The sequence below is a fragment of the Orycteropus afer genome, unplaced genomic scaffold (assembly GCF_000298275.1).
Source record: "Orycteropus afer afer isolate SDZICR_OR568_19922 unplaced genomic scaffold, OryAfe1.0 scaffold00342, whole genome shotgun sequence".
Taxonomy (NCBI): domain Eukaryota; kingdom Metazoa; phylum Chordata; class Mammalia; order Tubulidentata; family Orycteropodidae; genus Orycteropus; species Orycteropus afer.
The window spans coordinates 3,090,189-3,116,417 of NW_006921929.1; the positions used below are offsets into that span (position 1 = coordinate 3,090,189).

The following is a 26,229-nucleotide window of genomic DNA, read 5'->3' on the forward strand; positions in this document are numbered from 1 at the left end:
TCAATGTTGTCCATAATTTGTCATGATCCACACAATCAAATGCCTTTGCATAGTCAATAAAACACAAGTAAACATCTTTCTGGTATTCCCAGAAAGAAGCTGACCTTCTAGCAGCTTTTTAACACCAATTTTTAATATAAGTAGACAGTAAGACAGCTGAGGTAGGTCTTGAACATGGTAGATGGAGATTAAAACAAATAGGGGAAAAAAGCAACTTACAGGAAATAAGAGTATGTAAAGAGAATACCTAAAAAAAAAAATTAATCACTTCATTAATACAAAGAGATAAGGAAGATACTGCATATATGTTTTTTTTAAAAAAAGATTAGGATTCTACTTTTTTTAAAGGACCATTCAGAGAACAAAAGAATATGCTCAGAAATTATAAACATGATGAAATTATGAAAACTCAATTGAAAGATCAGAAGATAAAGTCAAGGGACTCTCCCAAAACAGAGTAAAAACTCATGGAGAGGGAAAAATGGAAAGAAATGATAAAACATTAGAAGACCAGCTCAGAAAGGCTAGTATTTTAATAATAAAAGTTCAAGAAAGAAAGCAAAGAGAAAAGGAGGGGAAGAAATCATCAAAGAAATTTTTCATGAAAATGCCCCTCTAATACAATGAAATTTTACAATGTGTGCCTTCCTGTGAATCTGAATTCTTCATTGTGCTTAACACTTAGCAGGCCCTTTCAACCTGGACACTCATATTATTTAGTGCGGGGCATTTTCATGAAAAATTTCTTTGATGATTTCTTCCCCTCCTTTTCTCTGACGGCATAGTGTCTAAGGCACTTGATTGCTAACCAGAAGGCTGGTGGTTCAAACCCACCAGCCACTCCTCGGAAGGAAGGTTGGGCAATCTACTTCCATAGTGATACTGCCTCCTAAACCCAAGGACGGGTCACTATGAGTCGGGTCTGACTCGACAGCAAATAACAACAACAACAACAGAGAGAGATCCTGTAAGCTTCTTTTTTCCAGGGGGAAAAAAGTCACATAAAAAGGATCAGGAATCACAATGATACTTCAAACTTCTTAACAACAACACTGGCAGAAAGAAATTTAACTGCTAACCAGCAGGAGGTTCAAATCCACCAGTTACTCCTCGGAAGGAAGGTTGGGCAATCTACCTCCGTAGTGATATCACCTCAGAAACCGAAAGAGGGGCCGCTATGAGTTGGATCCGACTCGATGGCAATGAGTTTGGTTTTTTGGAACTAGAAGGCTGGTGGTTCAAACCCATCAGCCACTTCTTGGAAGGAAGACGGGGTAACCTACTTCCGTAAAGATACCACCTCAGAAATTCAAGGTGGGGTCGCTATGAGGTGGGACCAACTTGATGGCAGCGAGTTTGGGTTTGTTTTTTTTGTTTTTAATTCTAAAGGGAAATGTGTTCCAACCTAGAATGAGTTTAGTGGGTCCGTGGACAAATCCATAAGTCATTTTGCTGACCCTTAAATGTATAATTTGGAAAGGACGTATTTGATAGTTGGCAGAACCCCACATTGATTCTTGTCAATCACACACAAGACAGGGAATGCCAAGGTCAAGACCTTATTGCTTTGATCAGTAAAGACACAATACGCCACTTTCAGGTTTAGAGTTTATCGCTTACATAGACAATGAAAAGAAGAACAAGCCACAGGTGCTAGCTCCCTGTGATCCTTGTCCCACATACTGAAACGGACAATACTGAATAAAAGTATAGTAACTAAGAATATGAATTCTGGCACCATACCCTCTGAACAGAAATACATCATTTAATGGCTCCGAGTCCACAGACAGTTACTTAAACTCTCTATGTCTCAATTTCCCTTATGTAAAATGAAAATTGTAACATTATCTCCCTCAGTGTGGCTGTGAAAATTAAATGAGTTAATACTACGTAAAGCTCTGACAACACTGCTCGGCCAAGTGTAAGTGTTTGCAGTTATCTTACTACTATCATTTCATCACTTTCACTCATTTCTCAGCCCATTCTGATTCCATCACTTTAGTATAAACAGTGTTTGCCAAGTCCATTGATCTCTCTGTCCCTAAATCCAATAGACATGTTTCAATTATCATCTTACTTTAAGTCTAGGGAGTAATTGACAACAAAGACACTCTTTTCTTGGAACATTCTCTTCTGTGGCTTGTGACACACACTCAGTTTTCCTCTTACCTCTCTAGCTGCTTCCTGTCTGCCGCCTTTGCAAGTTCATTCTCTTCCCTCCTGTAGTTGACGTCTAAGTGTTGGCACTCCTGGAAGCCTCATCTGGGGCTTACCCTATCCTCTCACACTAAGCAAGTTCATCACTGACCAGGCTTCCATAACCACCTACTTGCAGGTGTTTCACCCATCTTTATCTTTAGCCCAGATTGCACTCCAGATCTCACAAGGCTTGAAGTAAATGTGCCCAAAGAAATACCTTCTTAGCACCAGATACTAAGCAGCTACCCTTCATAGCATTTACCACACTTGCAATTAGATGGTAAGCTCCACAGGGTAGGGATCATGGCCATTTTCTCACTACTGTACCCCAGGATCCGAATGAGGGAGCCTCCAGAGGTCTTTGATTTGCACTGGGGTCCAGTAGCACTGTTTTAACAACTGCTTGTGCCCACTTGTGCCTATCTACGACTAAGACAGTGAAACTCTGACAGAGCATAAAGTATAGCAGAGAAAACTACATGTCACCACACCTTTAAATTACTTTCAATTGCTAGAAAGGGCTTATGAATGACAAGACTTTGAAAAAAAAAAAAACAACTAACTTCGGCAGATTCATCCTTTAAACAACCAAGGCCATTAACTGCTTCTAACAGCACAAAAGGTCTAGGCAATCGGTACAAATGTGTTAAGTTTTTTGCTACTGTTCACGCTTCATTTGTTGTGTGCCACGAAGTCCATTCAGACTCAGAGAACTGTCTCTAACAGTTTTCTAGACTATCTTTACAGGCTCAGATAGCCATAGGGTGGGTTAGACCTTTTAGTTAGCAGAGCGTCCCTAACCATTGCACCACCAGGACTCCTATCACTTGGATGCCAGTGCCCTATTCCTCCATACCAACTGAAATACCTAAAACCTAGCACTCTTGTGTGCTAAGGACTTTCGAAGAGTCCTCCTGTGACCTCAGGCTGCGGCACCGATCCTGGGAGAGCGAAGACAGGGCCTGGGTAGGTGTTTTACCGAATAGACTGCGGTCAAAGCCGAAAGAGGGTGTTAGAGCAGGAAGCAGGGCACAGCAAACGCCGCAGGTGTCTAAGTGAAGAGTGATGGAGCTTATACCCACCGCCAGGAGCGCTCCGGAGTGCGCCACCTGTTACTTTCAGACCCCGCCCCTCAGTGCCAATCCTGCAGGAAAATAACGAATTCCCTGGGACGCCCTTCAATTTGGGGTAGACTAGCGTAGAGGCGTGACTAGACCTGGAAGAGTCCGCGACGCTTGGCTGGCTGCCCAATTACAGAGCTACGGGATCTCGAGGTATCTGCAAATATCGCGATCGTTCGGGAGCCGTTCTTACACGCGGAGTCTGAGCGCGTGTCCCTGGAGGGAGGAGACTGTACGGGAGGGAGAAGGGCCTTTGGCTTGGTATATGGAACCCTGCGTGAGAGGGTGGTGATCGCTGCCCCTGCTGCTTCCTAGTCCCATTGTCCCGATGCCCAGCGCCAGCGCCACCGCCAGCCGCAAGGGTCAGGAGAAGCCGCGGGACATCATGGACGCCGCGGAAGTGGGTTTCCTCCTTCTCTGGGCCTGGGAAGGCAGACCCCAAGACCAGACCGCGCTGAGGGAGGGAGTAGGGTGAGCGGGGCCCTGTCCTCGGAGGCCCTGTCAGTACTTTGTCTGCAGGCTGCGGGCCTGGTGTCCGGGCCCCAGAAGTTGCCATCGGGACTTTAAGGGCCCTTGAGCGAGCAGCTTGACCAAGCTCTCTCTGGACTGCATATCTCTTTAGGATTCCTGGGCCTGGAAGTCTTTTCCCACACAAGAAGCATGTCCCTGGGGTGGGGTGTGCGTGAAGCACAAATCGACCCGGAAGTAGGAGCGGCGGGTCACACTTACTTCTCCATGTGTTAGGCACATCTTTCACGTAATATACTTTCCCCGGGAAAAATTTAAATACCCCCTGATAATTGATATTTACTCAGGCTTAGGTGCTAATGGTTTTGCAAGTAAAAACCAAAACCAAAAATCAAACTCGCAGCCGTGGAGTCGGATCCGACTCATAGCGACGCCTCCTTGGGTTTCCGAGGCGGTGTCATTACGGCAGTAGATTGCCCAACCTTCCTTTCTAGGAGTGGTTGGTGGATTTGAACCACCAGCTTTCTGGTTAGCAAGTAAAAACTGTACTTAGCAAACAATCTGCCGATTTGTTTAATGATCGTTTTCAATAGGACAGCTTTAAAGAACACTTGTTGTTTATGTTATTCTTTTCTCCTGCTCAGTGACCCAGTGAGGTCGATAGGGAAGGTTGCAGAGAATGCTTTTGAGATGAAATGACCCTTATTCACGTGGTAAATCATAACACCTAGTGGTCCTTTAGCGTGGTACTTGTCAGAAATGAATGTTTGAATCACCCAGCAAATTGTGTGTGCTGTAGGAATATTGAACTTGAATCTCTGGCCAGCTCCTGATTGTTCTGTTGAGGAATCCTGATTTGTGCAAAGCTGCACAAGAAATAGATTAGCTCAGAAAATGAAATGGAATAAGGTTTACTGAAATATAAACAATATTCATTAGAAAAATGGGTAATACTTTTTTTTATCTTTTCACACACTTTAACCTATGTATGCTACCCGCATACTTTGTATAACTCTACAGGGGCCCAGGTATCTTTGTTCTTAAGGTGTATATTTTTTATATTCACACAAAAAAAATTGTTCAGTCAGTACCATAATATGGTTCTTCTGTTTTGGTATAAACACAAAATCCAATATCCTTCAGATCTAAAGGAGATAATTCCAACAGGTTGCTATAGAGTGACAAGCTAATTGTTTTTATGCAGACACTAAATTATAAAGTATAAGAAAATTAGTGCATTCTTAATGTGATCATTTAAATTAACATTGCACCCTTGCAGATGTAATGTGTACATTGTGGCTGTGTTACATCCATTTTACAGCTATAAGGATCTTAAGAGGTCATTTTAGAGGTAAAGTAACTAAGATTAAAATAACAGCCACTTGTTTATTTAAAAGTATTGTTGACTAATAATAGTCTAGATCCTAAGTCTCTATTTCTGGTTCTTAACTTTATATCTGTAACAAAAATTTTGATATTGTGTTATCAATGTGAAACAATTTGTAACCTGATAGTTAATGTTGGTTTTAAGGAATAGGAAACTGGCAAATTTATTGATGATGTTTTACAAAAGGAAAGTTGTAGCTAGCTTACATCCAGGATCTCCAGTTTCTATAAACTGTGGACCATCTGGTGTTCAGAAAGCTTACCCAAAACATTGGTTCTCTTTGAACATCTCTTCCTGTAATAGGAAGTTAATAAAACTGTGGTACTTCATCCTATCCCTTCAAGAGGAAATTTATATTCCTGCTTTGAAGTAGTTTAATCTCCCTGTTAGAGAATGTAGTTAAAATATGTTGTACATGTGTGTAATTTTATCTGAGAGTGCTATTATGTATGGTATATCCATCCAGGGGTATTGATCTTCAAAGCAAACTAACTAACTATAAAATGTGAGCACTTTCTCTTTTTCAATAGAGTACATATGTAAATGATGTGTGACAGATTTCCACACTCTAAAACTACTGACTCTCTAATAAAATGATTCTGAAATGTTAAATGGATTCATTTTTATATTCTGTTATTTGTGTGCCATGCTTTTGGTCTTTAAATAGAAAATCATAATGCAGAAACATTTTTTTGTAGGATTATGCTAAAGAAAGATATGGAGTATCTTCAATGATACAATCACAAGAAAAACCAGGTTAGTAGCTATGTTGTATTAATAAAACCTTTTGTTTGTTTGTTTGCTTTTTTTGATTCCAGGAAAGCTCTTCATGAAGTTTTAAGTAGGATTGGTTCTAGGGGACTAACTCTGAAAAGCTTAAATCACACTTACACCACAAGTAGATGCCATAACCCTGTGTAGAATTAAATTTCGCTTAAACATTGTCGGTTTGTTGTTGTTGTTACGTGCCATTGCGTTGGCCCCGACTCACAGCAACCCCTCCTTGGATATGCAAGGCAGTATCTCTATGGAAGTAGATTGCCCAACCTTCCTTCCAAGGAGTGGCTGGTGGGTTTGAACCACCAGCCTTCTGGTTAGCAGTCAAGTGCCTAGGCACTATGCTACCAGAGCTCCCATTGACAGTTTAGAGCCCCTAAGCTAGAAAAGGAAGAAAATATGTTAAGTGAATATTGTAGATTAAATAGTATATTTTAGATGGTAAATTATACAAAGAATATTCCTTGAGTGATTAGGTAAGCAAGAGATTTAACTCTGGTCTGGAGCTAAAGGAAGAGTGGTTGATAATACCTAACGCCTTCATCATTTGCATCCTTTTTGTGTACTTAAATGAAGCTACTCTCTTTTTTTCTTGACTTTTCCCCCTTAACTTTGCTTCTATGACCTTTTTTAAAAAAAAAACTCCTACACTGCTTGTTGTGACGACCCCACGCACAACAGAGCAGAACACTCCCTGGTCCTGTGCCATCCCCATGAGCAGTTGCACATCAGACTGTTGTGATCCATAGGGATTTCCTTGGCTGATTTTCAGAAGTAGATCACCAGGCCTTCTTAGTCTGAAAGTTCTGCTGAAACCTATTCAGCATCATAGCAGCATGCTAGCTTCTTCAGGCAGATGGTTGGTGGCATGAATGACATTCATTGGCCAGGAATTGAACCCAAGTCTCCCACATGGAAGGCAAGGATTCTGTCACTGAATAGAACTCAAGTAGATGCCATAACCCTGCAAATAATCCTAGGCTCTTTCAACAATTCATGTTCTCATTGAATTCAAACAACACCTTTGAAAACTGCATGGAACCAAGGTTGAGAAATGATCCGTAACTTGGCTCACTCAGGTGACCCACTGCATGATCTTTCAATCTTCTCTGGCTCTTTGGGCAGTGACGGTAATTTGAGTTTTAAAGTTCCTCCTGTATAATTTACTGTTAGCCTAAGTGACTGGAAATTAAACTAATTATTCTTAGTTCTCAGTCCATCTTTTCTTATTACTGCTCCCTTTTTTGTTAATAACATTTTTAACTTTCTAATATTTCTTTGAAATTATTTTGTCATATTAATTTTTTCTTCTAGACTTAATAGGTTTTATCAGTATACATTTATTTCTATTCTGTATTTTAATATCAATAGATTTCTCTTACTCAGCTATTTAACAATCTCTTTTCCTTTGGTAGGTACCTCAAATTATATCTTTCAATCTTTGGTACCATACAGACCTTTAAATACTACTGGCCAGTTGGAAGTACCAAGTATTAAGTTCTTCCAGTTTAGAGGCCTTCCTGTGAATTTTATGCTTTGGAAATAATACGTATCTAGGTCTGGTGGGGGAGCTCTGGTGGCGTAGTGCCTAAAGCACTTGACTGCTAACTAGAAGGCTGGCAGTTCAAACCCACCAGCCACTCCTCAGGAGGAAGACTGGTCAATCTACTTCCATAGAGATACTGCCTCAGAAACCCAAGGAGGAGTCGCTATGATTCGGGATCTACTCAACAACAGTGAGTTAGGTCTGGTGGCACAGTGCCTAAGGCATTTGGCTGCTAACCAGAAGGTCAGCAGTTGGAGCCTGACAGCCGCTCTGCTGAAGGAAGATGGGGCTATCTACTTCTGTAAAGTTTACTGCCTCAGAAGCCCAGTGGGGGTCGCTATGAGTTGAAATTCATGGTGGTGAGTTTAGTTTTTGGTTTGGTTTAGGTCCGTTCTGTCATTTTTAATTTTATTTACTGTATGATCACAAAATCACTTTTCCTTCCCAACTTTGTTAGAAAAGTGTACAATTAGAGACCAAAGTAATTTGCTGACGTTGAACCATTCCCAAAAGATAAAGAGATGAAGTAAAGTAATAGTATATAAAATAGGCTATAACCAGTAGAGTGTAGGGGGTAACATTTCCCTACAAAGGCAAGCAGAAGTCACTTGAGACTTTGTTTTCACCTTAGGGGTCTTCCTAGACTGGACTTTTCCTGAGTTCTAACACAAAGCTCACTGGAGTTTGGATCTCTTATATGGGTCCTAAACAGCTGTTGACATACTGCTGTTCCTGTTTGGCAGATCCATAGACTGCTCTGCTTTTCCACTAACAAGCCTCCTTCTGCTAAAATTCTTCTAACACTTTGCTCAAAAGTTTCCTTTTCCATCTGCTTCCATTTCTTTAAATTTCTTCATTCAAATGCCAGTTACTCTTAAAACTGTGAGACAGACAATAAATAGATTTTCAATATAAAACCCTATCACCACTAATCTTTGCCTTAGTTTGCTATTGCTTATGGGCGTGTTATCCTTCAAGTATATTGGGATGTGTTAAAAGTTGAGAACACTGTCTATGCTAATAACTTGGAATTCCACAAGAAAGAAGAGCTATTACCCTATTTCTTTTCTTCAGTACATTTTATAACATTTATAACTCAATTCTACTCTTTAGATTCACGCTATTCTGTTTTGTTTGAGTTTTGATTACCTATTCAGTCAATTGTTTGCTTTTCCAACCTTGGAATTTTCCGATCAGCCTTTTAAAATATGCTGCTTTGTCTTTGCATTCCCTTTTACACTTTGTTTTGTCTGAGTTTCCACAACTGACTTAGAAGTCAGAATCACTCCTAAGGACCATTGACAGCATTTTACAGAAAACCTCTCATGTTGTCCAGTGGCTTTAAAATTCCTTTTTCATTCTCTGCTTTTCACAATGGGAACCATGGTGTGTGTTAGGTGCTGTCGAGTTGCTTCCAACTCATAGCGAACATATGCACAGCAGAACGAAACACTGCCCAGTCCCGCGGCAGCTCCACAATCCTTTCTATAATTGAGCCCATCGCCATAGCCACTGTGTTAGTCTATCTCGTTGAGGGCCTTCCCCTCCTTCCTCAACCGTCCACCTTACAAAGCATGACATCCTTCTCCAGGGAATGGTCCATGGGAACCATGGTATTGTCTTGTAAATCAAGTTCTCTCTAAGCTGTATCATGTTTCAAGAGACATTTTAAATATACTTAGACAAAGAAGGTAGAATGTATTTATAGTTTGATTTTATTATAATATCCATCCCCCTTGCAAAAAAAAAAGGTGGTTTTAGTATTGCAGTTACTAAATTTTACTGGCTATAGTGATACTGACTGGTCTGGTTACAATTAGGCAGCATAACCTTTGAAAATAGGGATCTTTTATTACTTGATAATGTGATGTCATATCTGTTACTGTGCTTTTAATTAATACTTTAAGTTTTCTCTAATATTCACATCAATAATTAAATGATTTCTGGATCTTGCCTTGTATTGCTATTTTCACATGGTGGTAGTTTTCTCACAGTTTTCCTGTTTGGGGGACTCTAGATGGATTGTAGGAGCTTTGGTGCTCCAATGGTTAAAACATTCAGCTGCTAACCAGAAGGGCTGTGGTTTGAACCCACCAGGCTCTCTATGGGAGAAAGATGAGTGGCCTGCTTTGATAAAGATTTACAGCCCTAGAACCCTGTGGGGTAGTTCTGTTCTGTTTTCCTCGATGGCACTGGTTTGGTTTTGGTTTTGATGGATTGTAGTGCTTTGTTATGAGTACTGGGGGTGTAATACTTGGTGTTCATTTGTAGCCAAAATTGACTCACATAACTAGGAAGCAAAATGTGAGATGGCATCTAGTGTGGTTAGATCTGTGAGCTCAAGGAAGTCTGTCTTTCTCCTCTTTTTGACTCTGTTTCCTTTAGAATATTGACCTAATTCTCCCTTCCTGTACACTCATGGTAGAAAACATGGTGACTACAGCCCTGGACCTATATAGCTTAGCAACCTGAGTCTGTATATAAACTCTGATTAGCTCAGTTTGAGTAACATGTCCTTCCTGAGATCAGTCACTCACTGTGTTTTAGGGAATGAAATACTTTGATTTTCCAAGCCTGGCAGACAACCCACCCTCTAGATGGTACATTTCATAAAACTTGAGGCAAATTGTATATGGAGGGTGATAGAGAAGACATTGTTAACAGAATTGAGAATTGTTTTTTAAGATGATAAATACTTAACTGTCAAATAATTATTTCTTTGTAAATACTTATTTGCTACAGATCGAGTTTTGGTTCGAGTTAGAGACCTGACAGTTCAAAAAGCTGATGAAATTGTTTGGGTGCGTGCAAGGGTTCATACAAGCAGAGCTAAAGGTAAGACTTGTTTAAAGGTTAAAGCCCTTTTAGTAAGAACTTTTATGAGTTTGTTTTGCAAATTCCTTATAAGGCAAGTAAATATTTAAAAAAAAACTTTCTATTTTCTTAAATTATTGTAAACTATCCATAATTAATCAGTTGTAGGTCTCTGTAAAATATCCTTCAAAATAATTTGAGGAACCATATACAGGATTATTGTTGTTGTTATATGCCATCGAGTCAGACCTAACTCATAGCGACCCCTCCTTGGGTTTCTGAGGCAGTATCACTACGGAAGTAGATTGCCCAACCTTCCTCCCGAGGAGTGGCTGGTGGGTTTGAACCGCCAGCCTCTGGTTAGCAATCAATTGCCTTAGGCACTATGCTACCAGAGCTCCTATGTATAGGATAAGGGTTTAATTTTCAGAATATATAAAGAACTCCTACAACTTAGAAACAAAAAGAGAAAAGAACCCAATCATAAAATAGACAAAGGACTTGAATAGACATTTCCTCAAAGAAGATACACAAATGGCCAACAAGCACTTGAAAAGATATTCAGTGTCATTAGCAGAGTAATGCAAATCAAAGCCATAACGAAATGCCATTTCACTCCCACTAGGATGGCTATGATGCAAAAAAACAGGAAACAACAGTGTTGGCAAAGATGTAGAAAAATTGGAACCTTCATCCCATTTCTGGTGGAATTGCAAAATGGTACTGCTGCTGTGGAAAACAGTTTGGTGGCTCCTCAAAAAGTTAAACAGAGTTACCATAACCAAAATCAAACCAAACTCACCCTGTGACCCAGCAGTTCCACTTCTAGGTATAGAACAAAATAATTGAAAATAAGAACATAAATAGGTACTTGTATGCCAGTGTTATTGCAGCACTATTCACAATAGCCAAAAAATAGAAACTGTCCATCAACAGATGAATGGATAAACAAATGTGGTACATACATACGATGGAATATTACTCAGCTATAAAGAGAAATGAAGACCTGATACATGCTGCAACATAGATGAACCATTAAAATATTATGCTGAGTGAAATAAGTCAGTCACAACAGGACAAATAATGTATGACCCATGTATATGAAGTAACTAGAATTGGCAAACATATGGAGACCAAAGTTTATTGGTGGTTACCAGGAATGGAAAGGAGGTGGGAAGGGGAAATAATTCCCTGGGGCAGTGAGTTTCTATAAAATGTGAAGGGAAAATTTGGAAATGGATAGTGGTGATTGTTGCTCAACATGATTAAAGTAATATCACTAAGATGGTGCATGTGAAAGATACTGAAACGGCAAATGTTTTGCCTTATGCAGTTCTGTGGGTTTTGACAAATGTATAATGTTATACGATATCATACAGAATAGTTCACTGCCCTGAAAATTCCCTGTGCTCACCTATTCATTCCCTTTGCCATCTGCCCCAAATGTGTGACAACCACTGGTCTTTTTACCGTCTCCGTAGTTTCACCTGTTCTGGAATATCATGTAACTGGAATCATATAGATGTAGCCTCTTCAGATTGGCTTCTGTCATGTTGTTGTAGGTGCCAAGAGTCATTTCCAACTCATAGTGACCCTGTGCACAGCAGAACGAAACACTGCCTGGTACCATGCCAACTCCACATTCCTTGCTATACTTGAGCCCATCCCCGCAGCCACTGTGTCAATCCATCTCATTGAGGGACTTCCCCTCTTTCGTCGAACCTCTCCCTTACCAAGCATGACATCCTTCTCCAGGGAATGGTCTCTTCTGACAACATGACCAAAGTAGGTGAGACGAAGTCTGGCTATTTTTGCTTCCAGGGAGCATTCCGGCTGTACTTCCTCCAGGACAGATTTGTTAGATCTTTTAGCAGTCCATGGTACTTGCAGCATTCTTCACCAGGACCACAACTCAAAAGCAGCAACTCTTCTTTGGTCTTCCTTATTCATTGTCCAGCTCTCACATGCATATGAGGCAATTGAAAATATCATGGCTTGTGTCAGGTGCACCTTAGTCCTCAAGGAGATATCTTTGCTCTTCAGCACTTGAAAGAGGTCCTTTGCAGCCAATTTACCCATTGCTGTATGTCATCTGCTGTCCAGACTGCTGCTTCCATTTGCGTCAATTGTAGAACCAAGCAATGTGACCTCTTTGACAGCTTCAATCTTTTCTCCATTTATCGTGATGTTGCTTATAGGTCCAGTTGTGAGGATTTTTATTTTCTTTATTTTGAGATGTAATCCATACTGCAGACTATATTCTTCACTCTTCATCAGTAGGTGCTTCCAGTCATCCTCACTTCCAGCAAGGAAAGTTGTGTCATCAGCATGTTTCAAGTTGTTAATGATTCTTCCTCCAATCCTGATTGAACATTCTTCTTCATATAGTACAGCTTCTTAGATTATTTGCACAACATACAAATTGAATAAGTATGGTGAAAGGATGCAACCCTGGTGTACTCCCTTCTTGATTTTAAACTATGCAGTGTCCCCTTGTTCTGTTCATATAACAGCCTCCTGGTCTATGTACAGGTTCCTCATGAGTACAGTTAAGTGCTCTGGAATTCCTATTATTCTCAATGTTACCCACAATTTGTTATGATTCACACAATCAGGTGCTTTTGCGTAGTCAATAAAACACAAGTAAACATCTTTCTGGTATTCTTTGTTTTGAGCCAAGATCCATCTGACATCAGCAATGATTTCCTTCATTCCATGTCCTCTTCTAAATCCAGCTTGTATTTCTGGAAGTTCTCTGACAAGATACTGCTGCAACCGTTTTTGAATTATCTTCAGTAAAATTTTACTTGCATATACTACTAATGATACTGTTCAATAATTTCCACATTCTGTGGGATCACCTTTCTTTGGAATGGGTACAAATTTGAATCTCTTCCAGTCAGTTGACCAGGTAGCTGTCTTCCAAATCTGTTGGCATAACCAAGTGAGTGCCTCCAGTGGAGCATCCATTTGTTGAAACATTTCACTTGTTCTTCGCCAATTCCTTCAGTGCAGCTTCAACCTCTTCCTTCATACCATTGGTTCTTGTACATATGCTATCTCCTGAAATGGATGAAGATTGACCAGTTCTTTTTGGTACAGTGACTGTGTATTCCTTCCATCTTCTTTTGATGCTTCCTGCATCATTCAATATTTTGCCCATAGAATCTTTCAATATTGCAACTCGAGGCTTAAATTTTTTCCTCAGTTCTTTCAGCTTAAGATGCCAAGCGTGTTCTTTTCTTTTGGTTTTCTAACTCCAGGTCTTTGCACATTTCATTATAGTAATTGGCTCTGTCTGCTTGAGCTGCTCTTTGAAATCTGTTCAGTTCTTTTATCTTGTCATTTCTTCCATTTGCTTTAGCTATTCTCCATTCAAGGGCAAGTTTTGGAGTTTCTTCGGACATCCATTTTGGTCTTTTCTTTTTTTCTCACATTTTTAATGACCTCTTATTTACTTCATGGATGATATTCTTGATGTCATCCCACATTCTTCTGGTTTTCAGTCACTGGTATTCAGTGCATCAAATCTATTCTTTTGATGGTCTCAAAATTCAAGAGGGATATATTCAAGGTCATATTTTGGCTCTCATGGACTTGTTTTACTTGTCTTCAACTTCAACTTGAACTTGCATGTGAGCAGTTGATGGTCTGTTCCACAATCAGCTCCTGACCTTGTTTGTGCTAAGATATTGAGCTTTTCCATCACCTCTTGCCACAGACGTAGTCAATCTGATTCCTGTGTACTCCATCTGGCAAAGTCCACATGTATAGCCACCGTTTGTGTTATTGAAAAAAGGTATTTGCATTGAATAAGTTGTTGGTCTTACAAAATTCTATCATGTGATCTCCAGCATTATTTCTGTCACCAAGGCCAATTTTTCTAACTACTGGTGATTCTTTGTTTCCAACTTTTGCATTCCAGTCACCAATGATAATTAACACATCTTGATTGCACATTTGGCCAATTTCCGACTGCAGAGGTTGATAAAAATCTTCAGTTTCTTCATCTTTGGCTTTGGTGGTTGGTGTGTAAATTTGAATAATAGTAGTAATAAGTGGCCTTCCTTGTAGGCGTATGGATATTATCCTATCACTGACAGCATTGTACTTCAGGACAGATCGTGAAATATCCTTTGTGATGATGAATGCCATGCCATTCCTCTTCAATTTGTCATTCCCAGCATAGTAGATCATATGGTTGTCTGATTCAAAATGGCCAAAACCAATCCATTTCAGCTCACTAATGCCTAGGATATTGATCTTTGTGCGCTCCCTTTCATTTTTAACAACTTCCAATTTTCCTAGATTCATACTTCATACATTCCATGTTCCGATAATTAGTGGATGTTTGCAAATGTTTCTCCTCAATTTGAGTCCTGCCATGTCGGCAAATGGAGGTTCCGAAAGCTTTACTTTATCTATATCATTAAAGTTGGTTCTACTCTGATGATGCAGCTCTTTCCCATTCATATTTTGAGAGCCTTCTGACCTAAGGGGCTCATCTTCCTGCACTGTATCAGACAGTGATTCTGGGCTATTGATAAAGTTGCCCAATAATATATCAGATAGTGTTTCTCTGCCATTTATAAGGTTTTCCCTGGACCATTCTTTAGAAGTGGGTGGCCTCTTCCTTCTTCCTAGTCTGTCTCATTCTGTAAGCTGCATTGAAACTTGTACACCATGTGTAACCCTGCTTATGTTTGAAACATGGGTGGCACAGCCTCAAGCCTCACAGCAGCACATAAGTCACCACAGTATGACAAACTGACAGACAAATTTATCTCCCTTAGTTGTTCCATCCTCCCCTTACCTGCCTCCTGCAGCTCTGTCTTTCATCCCCAGCTTTACCCCTGTATCCTACCTTTTGGGGTGGGGTCTGGGTCCCTCGCCTTACCTGGATCCCCCACGGCTCTGTCTGTCATCCCCAGCTTTCCCCCCACTCCCTGCCTCTTGGGGTGGAGCCTGGGACCTTCCCCTTACCTGGATCCCGCACAAATCTAAGGAGTATACCTACCTGGTATAACCTTATACTCCTGTCTGTTGTTTGGCTGGAAGCCATGGAAGGGAGTTCAATCCAGGTGGGAAGGGTCACTAGGGACCATAGTCTCAGGGATTTCACCAGTCTCTATCAGTCCAGTAAGCCTGGTCTTTTTTATAATTTTGAGTTTCATTCTACATTTTTCTCCTACTTTGTCCAGGATCTCGAATTTTGATCCCTTTCCGAGTGGTTGATAGTGGTAAGCAGGTACCATCTAGTTCTCCTAGTCTCAGGGTCGTGTAGGCTCAGGGTCACTGGTCTACTGGACTGATTGTTTCCATGTGTCTTTGGTTTTCTTCATTCTTCTTTGCTCCAGACATAGAAAGACCAGTTACTACATCTTTGATGGCCACTTAATAACCTTTTAAGAGCTCTGGTAGCATAGTGCCTAAGGCACTTGACAGCTAACCAGAAGGCTGGCGGTTCAAACCCACCAGCCACTCCTCAGAAGAAAGGTTGGGCAATCCGTAGTGATGCTGCCTCGGAAACCCAAGGAGGGGTCGCTATGAGTCAAGTCCGACTCGACGGCAAATAACAACAACAACAACTCACCAAAGTAGGATGAAAACGGTGTTTTTGAATAGTATGTTATGCCAGTTGAGCTTGATGCCCCCACGGCCATGGTCCCTATAGCTCATTTCTTTTGACCGCTGAGTATCCCATGGTAGGGATGTACTGCACTTTATTTATCCATTCATTTATCTAAGAATATCTTGGTTGTTTTCAATTTGGCAGAATTATAGATGGAGCTGCTATAAACATTTATGTGCAGGTTTTTGTGTGGACATAAGTTTTCAACTCCTTTGAGTAAATATCTAGGAGCATAATTGGTGAATATGGGGATTAAGTTTAGCGTTGTAAGAATCTGTCAAGTTCTCTTCCAAAGTGGCCATACTATTTTGCATTCCTACCAGCAGTGAAGGAGCTCTGGTAGAGTAGTGCCTAAGGCACTTAACTGCTAACCAGAAGGCTGGCCTTTCAAACCCACCAGCCACTCCTCGGGAAGGAAGGTTGGGCAATCCTACTTCTGTAGTGATACTGCCTCAGAAACCCAAGGAGGGGTCTCTATGAGTCGGGCAAAGAGGGGTTGCTATGAGTTGGGGCCATGGCACGTAACAACAACAACAACAACAACAGTAACTGTGATGTTGAGCTTCTTTTCATATGCTTATTTACTATCTGTTTTTTTTTCTCCCCACTTTGTAATTTTGTTGTTTCTTGTTAGGCTTTATGAGTTCTCTGTCTGTTTTGGATACAAGTCCTGTATCAGATACATGTTTTGCAAATATTTTCTCCCAGGTTATGGTTTGTCTTTTCATTCTCTTAACAGTCTGATAGCAGATTGTTGTTGTTGTTGTTTTTATGTGCCTTGACCATAGGTTTCGAGGCAGTATCACTAGGAAGTAGATTGCCCCATCTTCCTTCCGAGGAGTGGCTGGTGGGTTTGAACCGCCAGCCTTCTGGTTAGCAGTCAAGTGCCTTAGCCACTATGCTACCAGAGCTCCCTGATAGCAGATTAGAAACTTTTAATTTTAATGAAATTCAGTTTGCCCCTTTTTATTTTACATATCATGCATTGGTTGTGTCTGAATACTCAGTGGCAAACCCAAGGTCACCCAGATTTTCTCTTATGTTATCTTCTAGAAGTTTTACTGTTTTGCGTTTTACATTTAAATTTATGACTACTTTGAATAATTCTCGTTAAAAGTCAGTGTCTAGATTGATTTTTTTGTATGTAGATCTCCAGGTAGTCTAGCACTATTTGTTGAAAAGACTACTATTTCTCTGTTAGATTGCCTTTGCTCACTTGTCAAAGATCAGTTGACTATATTTGTGTGGGTCTATTTCTAGATTCTGTTCTGTTCCACTGATGTTAGTCTGTTTTCTCACAGTACTACACTGTCTTGATTCTACATGCAGTTTTGAATTACTTATTTTGTTTGTGTTTTTAGTTTGCCCTTTTATACTTATATAACATCATACTTTTGACACTAACTTTGAACTTTTATTTTCAGTTGACAATATTTCTGGAGTTCTTCCCATGATACTGTTTATAGACCTACATGAGGCAGTACTCCTCTATGATAAAATCCTAGAAATGGAATAGCTGGATTGAGGAATATGCATATGCACATTTAAAATTTTGTTAGTATCATATTACCCTACAAAAAAGGTATCGTCAGTTATACTTCCAAAAGTACTGATTTCTCCACATCCTGGTCAGTAAAGATTGTCAGTCTTTTTAATTTCAGCTAAAGTAGCTTATCTAAAATAAATAAGTAAACACATAGAAAATGTCTTGTGATTTTAATTTGCAAAACTCTGCTTACTACTACTCCCTTTTTCCGATATCTTACATAGGAAAAAATCATAAATATGATTTATTCAGACTCATTTGTGTGCTTTAACTCCAGAAGATATTCAAACTGAATTGGAGAAACAACCCACGCATTCAGTTTCAAGTAGAACAAAGCTGTGAAACACTATCATGTGGAAATGGAGATGTCAAAATCATTTTATCAGAAGTATGGTATTTATTATACCGTTATGCAAAAATATGTGTTTATATAACAAGTAGTTATATTTCTTTGTCCAAGAGAAGTAGTAAATATTTTTAAAAAATAAAAATGAGGTTTCTTACAGATTTGTGTTTGTTGTTGTTGTTATGTGCCATCGAGTCAGCTTCGACTTACAGTGATTTCTCCTTGGGTTTCCAAGGCAGTATCACTATGTAATTAGATTGCCCTGCCTTCCTTCTAAGGAGTGTCTGATGGGTTTGAACCGCCAGCCTCCTGGTTAGCAGTCAAGTGCCTTAGGCACTATGCTCCCAGAGCTCTGGCTTTATGTTTAGCATTCCTAAAAGTAAAGTGTTTTTAGATAATGATCAAGCAGTGTTTAACTCTTGATGATGCAGTTAAAATGCATTTCTTTCAAGTGTGAAAGGTTATGAGTTTAAGTCTGTATATTGAAAAAGATATTTGAGTATCAGTGTTTTATTTCAAACTTTATACTTACATTCTGAAACTCAAGGCACTCTAGTGGCATAGTACCTAAGCCATTTGACTGCTAACCAGAAGGCTTGTGGTTCATACCCACCAGCCACTTCTCGGAAGTAAGACTGAGCAATCTACTTCCATAGAGATACAGTCTCGGAAACTCAAGGAGAGGTCGCTATGAGTCGAAATTGCCTCAACGGCTGTGAGTTTTTTGTTTTTATTTTTCTAATCTGAAACTCATTAGCACAAAATAATTTTATCAATTAAAAAAAAAAACTTACTGCCATAGCAACCCAACTAATAGCAACCCCCATGGTTTCCAAAGCTGTAAATCTTTACAGAAGCAGACTGCCCCCTCTTCTGCGGATTTTGTAAACAGTGTTTCTGGCATGTACATTTTAACCCAATATTTTAACATATAAAGGAGATTAGTAAACAAAGAAGGACTTCTTAATTTTGAGTATTAGAAAGTTAAAGTACGTTACCTAAGTAATAAACTAGGAGCTTGGCAGGCTAAAAGACCACTGGAAGAGATGTAAATAGGATTATTGCACATCTTTGATACCCTGGTTCTCCCATGAAGCCCTGCTTCACTGCTGAGCCATCACCATGGTGGAGTAAAGTTTTGTCCTGACACCTGCCATGTTTGTTCTTCAGCCTAGAAATAAATACTGCACCTGATGCTGTGAAAGAAAGTTTGTAACTTGATGTTTCCTTAGACAGCACTCTTATGTGAATTGAAGAAAGCACTGCCTCTAAGTCTGTAAACTTAAGAACCAAAATGTAGTGCACATTTTAAGTGTCATGATCTTAAATGTAAGATATCTAAAAACAGTGAAATCATTCAGCTGTTTTGGATATTGCCTTACTTTTCTGTAAAGTCTCCTGTGTTGGAGAGTTCCAAGGAGAAGAAAAATGAGGACTATTTAGCAGTTGATAAATCTGTCCTCTAAAGTTCATGTAATAACTGGTACAATGAAAACTTCTTCTAAATTGAGAAAATATGTATTTGTTTCTTAGAGTAAAAAATAATATAGACATGGCATTTAGTAATACTATACCAGAAATACCACAAGTAAATGGCTTTAGCAAACAGAAATTAATTTTTTCACAGTTTAGGGGGTCAGAAGTTCAAATTCAGAGTGACAGCTCTAGGGGAAGGTTTTTTCTCTATATTGGCTCTGGAGGAAGCCCCTATCTCTTCTAAGTTTCTTCTCCTGGATGATCCTCAGGTATCTTGGTATATGTCTTCGCCCATCTCTGCTTCTGTCTCTTGCTTGTTTAATCTTTTATATCTCAAAAGAGATTGACTTAAGACACACCCTATATTAATCCTATCTCAATAATATAACAAAGAATCCATTCCCAAACAGACTTATAACCACAGGCATGTTGTTGTTGTTGTTAAGTGCGAGTCGGCCCGACTCATAGCGACCCCTCCTTGGGTTTCCGAGGCAGGACCCCTCCTTGGGTTTCCGAGGCAGTATCACTACGGAAGTAGGGTTGCCCAACCTTCCTTCCGAGGAACCACAGGCATAGAAGGTAGGATTTACAACACATATTTTTGGGAGACACAATTCAATTCATATGACATGGTAAAAATAAAAACTCTAATAGTCCAGAAAGGTGTAAGATGAAAAATAGAGGTCTCATCATTTCCTCTCCTTTATCCTACCACAGTCTCCAAAGATAACCACTATTGTTTCTTATGTATCCTTCAGGAAAAAAAATAACCTATTTGCAAGCATGTGTCTATATATGTGATCGTATCCTTCCCTTTTTTTAAATTGTTACCTTTCAGCGTTATCTAAAGCAAGACCTTGCAGAACATTGAACTTAGCGATCGTGCAACACAGTGTATCACGAGCCAAAGCCAAAGAAAGAACAATTTTGTTTACCAGTGCCTGGCAAGAATTCTCGAAGTTATTTGAGAGAGATGGTCTGAGTGGACAATTCTATTTATATGAAACCAATGTTGATGTCAAGGTCTCATATTTGAAAGTATGCTTTGAACATAGAGGAGCTCTGATGGTGCTATGGTTAAAGCTTTTGGCTGCTAACCAGAAGGGTGGTGGTTTGAACCCACTAGCGACTCCATGGGAGAAAAATGAGATAGTCTGCTTCTGTAAAGATTTATAGCCTTGGAAACCTTGTGGCAGTTCTATTCTGTCCTATAGGGTCACTCTGAATGAGAATTGGCATGATGGCTATAGGTTTTTGAACACAGAAGGCTTAGGGACCGTAGCAGTAGAGACACATGTAGACCTGTTCTACTAGTGAAGACTACATAAATGTGAAGTTGAGGGATAATCGAGTTTCAGTTCTCTTATATAAATTATACTGTTATGAACATCTTTGTGACTAAGACTGTTTCCATCTTAAATTCCGTAAAATATTTTTTATTGATAAAAGAGAACATTTTATAAGCCTTTAATGCCAATTGCCAAATTGTTCTCTGGAAGTATTATGCAAGTTTACCTTGCTATCACTAAGTTAAAAGGAACATTTTTCACTTAATTCTCCAAAGAACTGGATATTATTATCATGTAAATCTTAGCTAGTTTAAGAAATAAATAATTTGTCATCATTTGTTTCAGCTTGCATTAGTGTCATTGCCAATAATATCTTTTACTTATATTTATTAACTAGTTTTTTCCCCCTTCAACTTACTTGTTCTCATCCATTACCTATTTAAAAAAAAAAAAAAAAAAATTGAGATCCCAGTAGGTAAATGGGAGCTCTGGATTTACTTGTTGGCATCACAGTTTTTTTTTCATAGCTATTTATGATTTTTGTATAGTAAATATAACATAGAGGTTATATGTCATTTTCAGCAAATACTTTTCAGAGTATTTTAATACTATGAAATTTTAATTTTTTGTATCTAGATGTTCTATCATTATTTTTTTTATTCTATCATTTTTAAACTTAGAAAGTTCTCCCCTCCTCTGTAGTATGGTTTAATATTTATGTCCATTTTTCATGTTACTCAATTGGTTTTTGTCTGTCTTTTGATCTCCTGAATTCCATCTAGCATTAAAATCTCTTTTATCAAATAAGGTGTTTTCCCAGTTCTTTCTTATGCTTCACTGATCTGACTGTTTTTGTACTGGTGCAACATTTTTACTTACTTTGGGTGTATAATGTTTATTGTATGTTGATGGCATAATCTTATTATTTACCTCTTTCCTCCCATCTGTTGACTTGTTTTGTTTTGTTTTTTAATAAGAAAAGCTTTGATTTTTAGAATTACATATAATAAACACATAAAACATCAAAAGAGAACATTGAGTTGATAAAATTTACCCAGTGTCACAGAACATTACATGTAGAAATTGTTGAATGGGAACTTGTTTTGCTGTGAATGCTTTCACCAGAAACATTCCATTAAATGTTTATATTTTTGGAATATTTGTACTACTTGTAATTCATAAAATGGGCTTAAAAAAAATCGAGGAATGGGGGGGAAAGACAGAGAGAAATAGTGAACACTGTTAGACAGTTGCTGTCAGCACATTCTATTAATTTCACCCGTAACCATTGATTCCATGATTTCTTTTCCCTACAGGCCTGTCATATCTTAGGGAGTGCTTTTGCTTCTATATTTAGCCTCCCCAAACTTCTCAGATTCTATCTTCTGCTTTTGTCGAATCTTGAACCTGACCAAGGTTTCCTTTCAATCTTGACCATTCTTATTCTTATATCACTCACTACCTCTCTCTGATTGTATTGTTCTCTTTCTTTTTTTTCTGAGTAGAAAAACAGTATGTGTGTATTGTAGAAAGTCCAGAAAATACAGAAAAATACAAAGAACAAAATAATTCCCTATTAATCTCACCATCCATTAGCCACATTCTGCTGCTGCTTTTAGTTTCTTTTTCTCTTTTCCATATACAATCAATCTTAATATACTTCTTGCACAAACAAAATTAGGAGTGTAGTCTATATAGTCTTAAGATTTTTTTAAAGTAATGATCTTACTACTTTATTTTTTAAAGTAATTGTCTTTCATTCCAAAGCCGTACCAAATCCAGTGCTGTTGAGTCTATTCCAACTAATAGTGACCCTATAGGACAGAGTAGAACTTCCCCCATAGGGTTTCCAAGGCTATAAATCTTTACAGAAGCAGACTGCCACATCTTTTTCCCATGGAACAGCTGGTGGGTTCAAACTGCTGACCTTTCTGTTTGCAGCCAAGCACTTTAATCACTGTGCTACCAGGGCTCCTTGATCCACCATTAGCGCCTACCAAATATTTAACTTTGTGTTCCCAGCACCTGTCATAATTTATGTACATAGTTATCTAGTTGCAAAGTAGATATTAAAACCAATCAGTCCTCAAGTACTGTAGCCAACAAGTAAGTAGTACTCCAGTAAGTAGCCAACAGTAGTGATGCTGTTAACAATAGTAATAACAGCTGACATTCATTGGGTGCCTGACACTATTGTAAGCATATACTTACGTAATCCTTAAGAGAACTCCATAATATGGCACTTCCTTAAAAAGTTGGAAATAAAAATGCCATTTGACACAGCAGTCCCACTACTAGGATTATATCCTAAAGAGATGAGATCTGAGACATGAATAGATATGTGCACACGCATGTTCATTGCAGCACTGTTCACAATAGCAAAGAGATGGAAATGACCTAAGTGCCTATCAATAGATGAATGGATAACCAAACAAAAATGTGGTACATGCATACAATGGAATACTGTGTAATATTAAAAAATAATGAAGAATATGCGAATCACCTCATAATGTGGTGAACTTGGAGGACATTATACCAAGTGAAATAAGTCAGTCACAGAAGGACAAATATTGTGAGTGCATTATAAAAAGTCAAGGAAAGGTTTATACAGGGGAGGAAATTTTTTTTGTTGGTTACCAAGGATGAGAGGGGAGAGAAGGAAAAATTGCTGCCTAGTTAAGAGATATACATTGATTTGCGTGAAGGGAAAGGCAATATAACAAAAGTGTGTGACCAGCACAGTATCAGTAAGGAAAAGGAAGACACAGAGGTGCACAACAACAAAAGTAAGCACTATTACCTGCACAGTACTGCATTATCAGTAATAACAAACACAAATCTATAGGTGGATACATAGGTAGACAGGCAAGAAGATCAGGTATGCTTAGGTAAATGGGAATATATACATGACCATTATGGTTTAGAAGATATTCCTATTTATTTATGTATTTGTATGTACTATAAGGGAGCTCTGGTAGCCTAGTGCCTAAGGCACTTGGCTGCTAACCAGAAGGCTGGTGGGTCAAATTCACCAGCCACTCCTCGGAAGGAAGATGGGGCAATGTACTTCATAGTGATACTGCCTTGGAAACCCAAGGAGGGGTCACTATGAGTCGGGTCTGACTTGATGGCACATAACAACAACAACAACATGTACTATAAAGTGTCCATATACATTATAGATCTAAAAGGAGACAAAGGATAACTTCTTAGCCACAACCAAGCACCTTGAGGGAGTGAGTCAGCTGGGGCTGCAGGCTCGGGACCAAGATCATGGGGAACATAAGCTCCGTTGCCATCACACAGTACATGAAAGCACTATTCTACATCCTACTTTGGTGAGTAGTGACTGGGGTCTTAAAAGCTTGCAAGCAGCCATCTAAGATGCAATTATTGGTCTCTTCTCATCTGGAGCAAAGAAGAGTAAAGAAAATGAAAGGTGAAGGACAATATTTGGCCTTCTGAGACTGAATGATTGCACTTGGCATAATATCCTCCAAGTTCATCACATTAGTCCATTAGTCCACAGGAACTTCAGCCTACATGACCCTGAGACCAACCAGAACTAGATGGTGCCTGGCTCCCAATGCCAGCCACTTGGAAAGGGATCAAAATTGGAGATGCTGGTTAGAGTGGGAGAAAAAACGTGGAACAAAATTTAAAAATATGAAAATGACAATTACTGGTTGGAAAGAGATTAGTGAAATCCCCAGAACTATGGCCCCGAGTCACCCTTCAGGCCTGGAACTAGACTTCTGTGGCTTACTCTCAGACAAAAATAGACAGGCCTGTGAACAAAAGGAAGATGCACTCCTTAGAACAGTCAACTGTGGGAGATCAGAAGGGCAGCCTTTGCAAGGGAAAATGCTAGGCAGGCAGAAACACATAGGTAAGAACACAGATAGGGGTAACCACCAGAAGAAGGTGGGAAGAGAGGTGTTATATTGTAGGATTGTAATCAGTGTTGTGAAACAAAACGTATATGAAACTATTGGATGTAAAATGAACGTGCTTTGTAAAAAAAAGTACACCCAAATCACAATAAAAAGAAAAAAAAAAAAGAAAGAAAGAAAACCCTAAGATTAATATACTCTTATTCTCTTCATTTTATAGATGAAGGAACTGAAACAAAGTGGCTTAATAATTTTTTCACAGGCCCCTTCATGGAAAGTGATATTGAGGATGTTATTCCAGCCTTTTTGATTTCAAAGTTTGTCTCTGTACATAACCCTTAACACTAAATGTTACTCAGCCCCTCGTCCCCCAGTGTTGACCCATAGATATTTTCCGTGCTCACCCTTCATAAGTCCTATAAAGCTCTTTCATTCTCTCTTGGGGTCCTTTGTGTAGCGTTGCAGTTCAGAATCCTCATCACAAGATGGCTTTGTAGTACTTCTTGGTCTGTCATTCCTCTATCTGTACTATTATAACGGCTAAAATAACTCTTAACTAAATCATGGCTTAGCCTGGCGCTGCTTTATGCATCTTACCTTCCAGTTCACACTAACATCCTGTTCTTAGTAGGGTAATGACTGGCTGTGGTTTTAGTGGTAGTTCTTAGGATAATATCATTTTGATCAGCCTGCAGAGTTCTTCGTAGTAACACCCTTTGTCCATCCAAGATCTTAAAATCCCTTTGAATTTGTTTAGTGCATGCAGCTAAGATGTAACTGTGACTGGATCCAAAGGAAGAGAGAAAATTAGGAGTTGACTTTTCAGTGGTAAGATTTATGAATCACATATGATTCTACAGTTGATAGGTGTTGACCTTTGCAACATGTCTTTTTTTAACTCCTGATTGTTGTCTGATTTGCATTTCAAAAAACTGTATGTTGAAAGTATATACACGTCTGCTTGCTTGGGCTAATTCTCACTTTAGAGAAGCTGGTTCTCAGTTTAAATACCAAAATCTTCCTTTGTTGTTTTGCAAGACAATCTGACAAGAAAAGTTGTCTTGAAAGGATTTGATTGCTTCTATGAGGAAGTAGTTTCCCAGAATTAGATTTGAGACTTAAAACATTTGGAGGAAAGGGATGTCACAGAATATATAGTGACTGAAATATTGTAAATAATATTTTTTAGAACGTTAAGAATAAGGAATGACATAAAAGGAAGGGAAATCTAGAAGCCCAGGATATGTAAAAATAAAACTAGTTTTAGGGCATAAGGAGGGTGGTCTTTTTATAGACAAAGTAAGTTATTTGAAGGAAAAAAATATTATTATAAAGTATGAAGGATTAGGAAGATAATGAAGAAAATAAAACGTGAAAGGAACTAATATTTGATCTCAATGCCCTTTAAAATGCATTTTGGTAGGAAGTAAGAACAATATAGATGGACCACCCTGTAGAATGCTTGTGTTCTTGTCTTATTAGCATTTTATAGCACTTTTGTGATTCTGTCACTGAAGCTTCCATTGTGGTTAGCAGGATGCCTTTACCTGTAGAACTTACTATCTGTTGAATGTTAAGAGTGATCTGAAGTGACTTGAAAGTTGTTTAATAAGTCATTGCTATGATAGAATAATTATCTTGTTTTGTAATTTTTTGGAAATTAGTAATGTGCCTACATTCTCATCACAAGCATATTAAAAACACTTCTTGTTATTCATAGTAAGAACCTGTGTTT

General features: G+C 38.9%; 1 protein-coding gene across 1 annotated transcript in view; it reads left to right on the forward strand.

Annotated features, from left to right (window-relative positions):
- The first annotated feature begins 3,648 nt into the window (after positions 1-3,648).
- DARS1 (aspartyl-tRNA synthetase 1) overlaps positions 3,649-26,229 on the forward strand; it is a 76,901-nt gene continuing 54,320 nt past the window's right edge. Inside the window, exons 1-3 of the mRNA XM_007952498.2 lie at positions 3,649-3,720; positions 5,874-5,931; positions 10,241-10,333. Of these exons, the coding sequence (XP_007950689.1) occupies positions 3,649-3,720; positions 5,874-5,931; positions 10,241-10,333 (223 nt within the window). The remainder of the gene's footprint in view (positions 3,721-5,873; positions 5,932-10,240; positions 10,334-26,229) is intronic.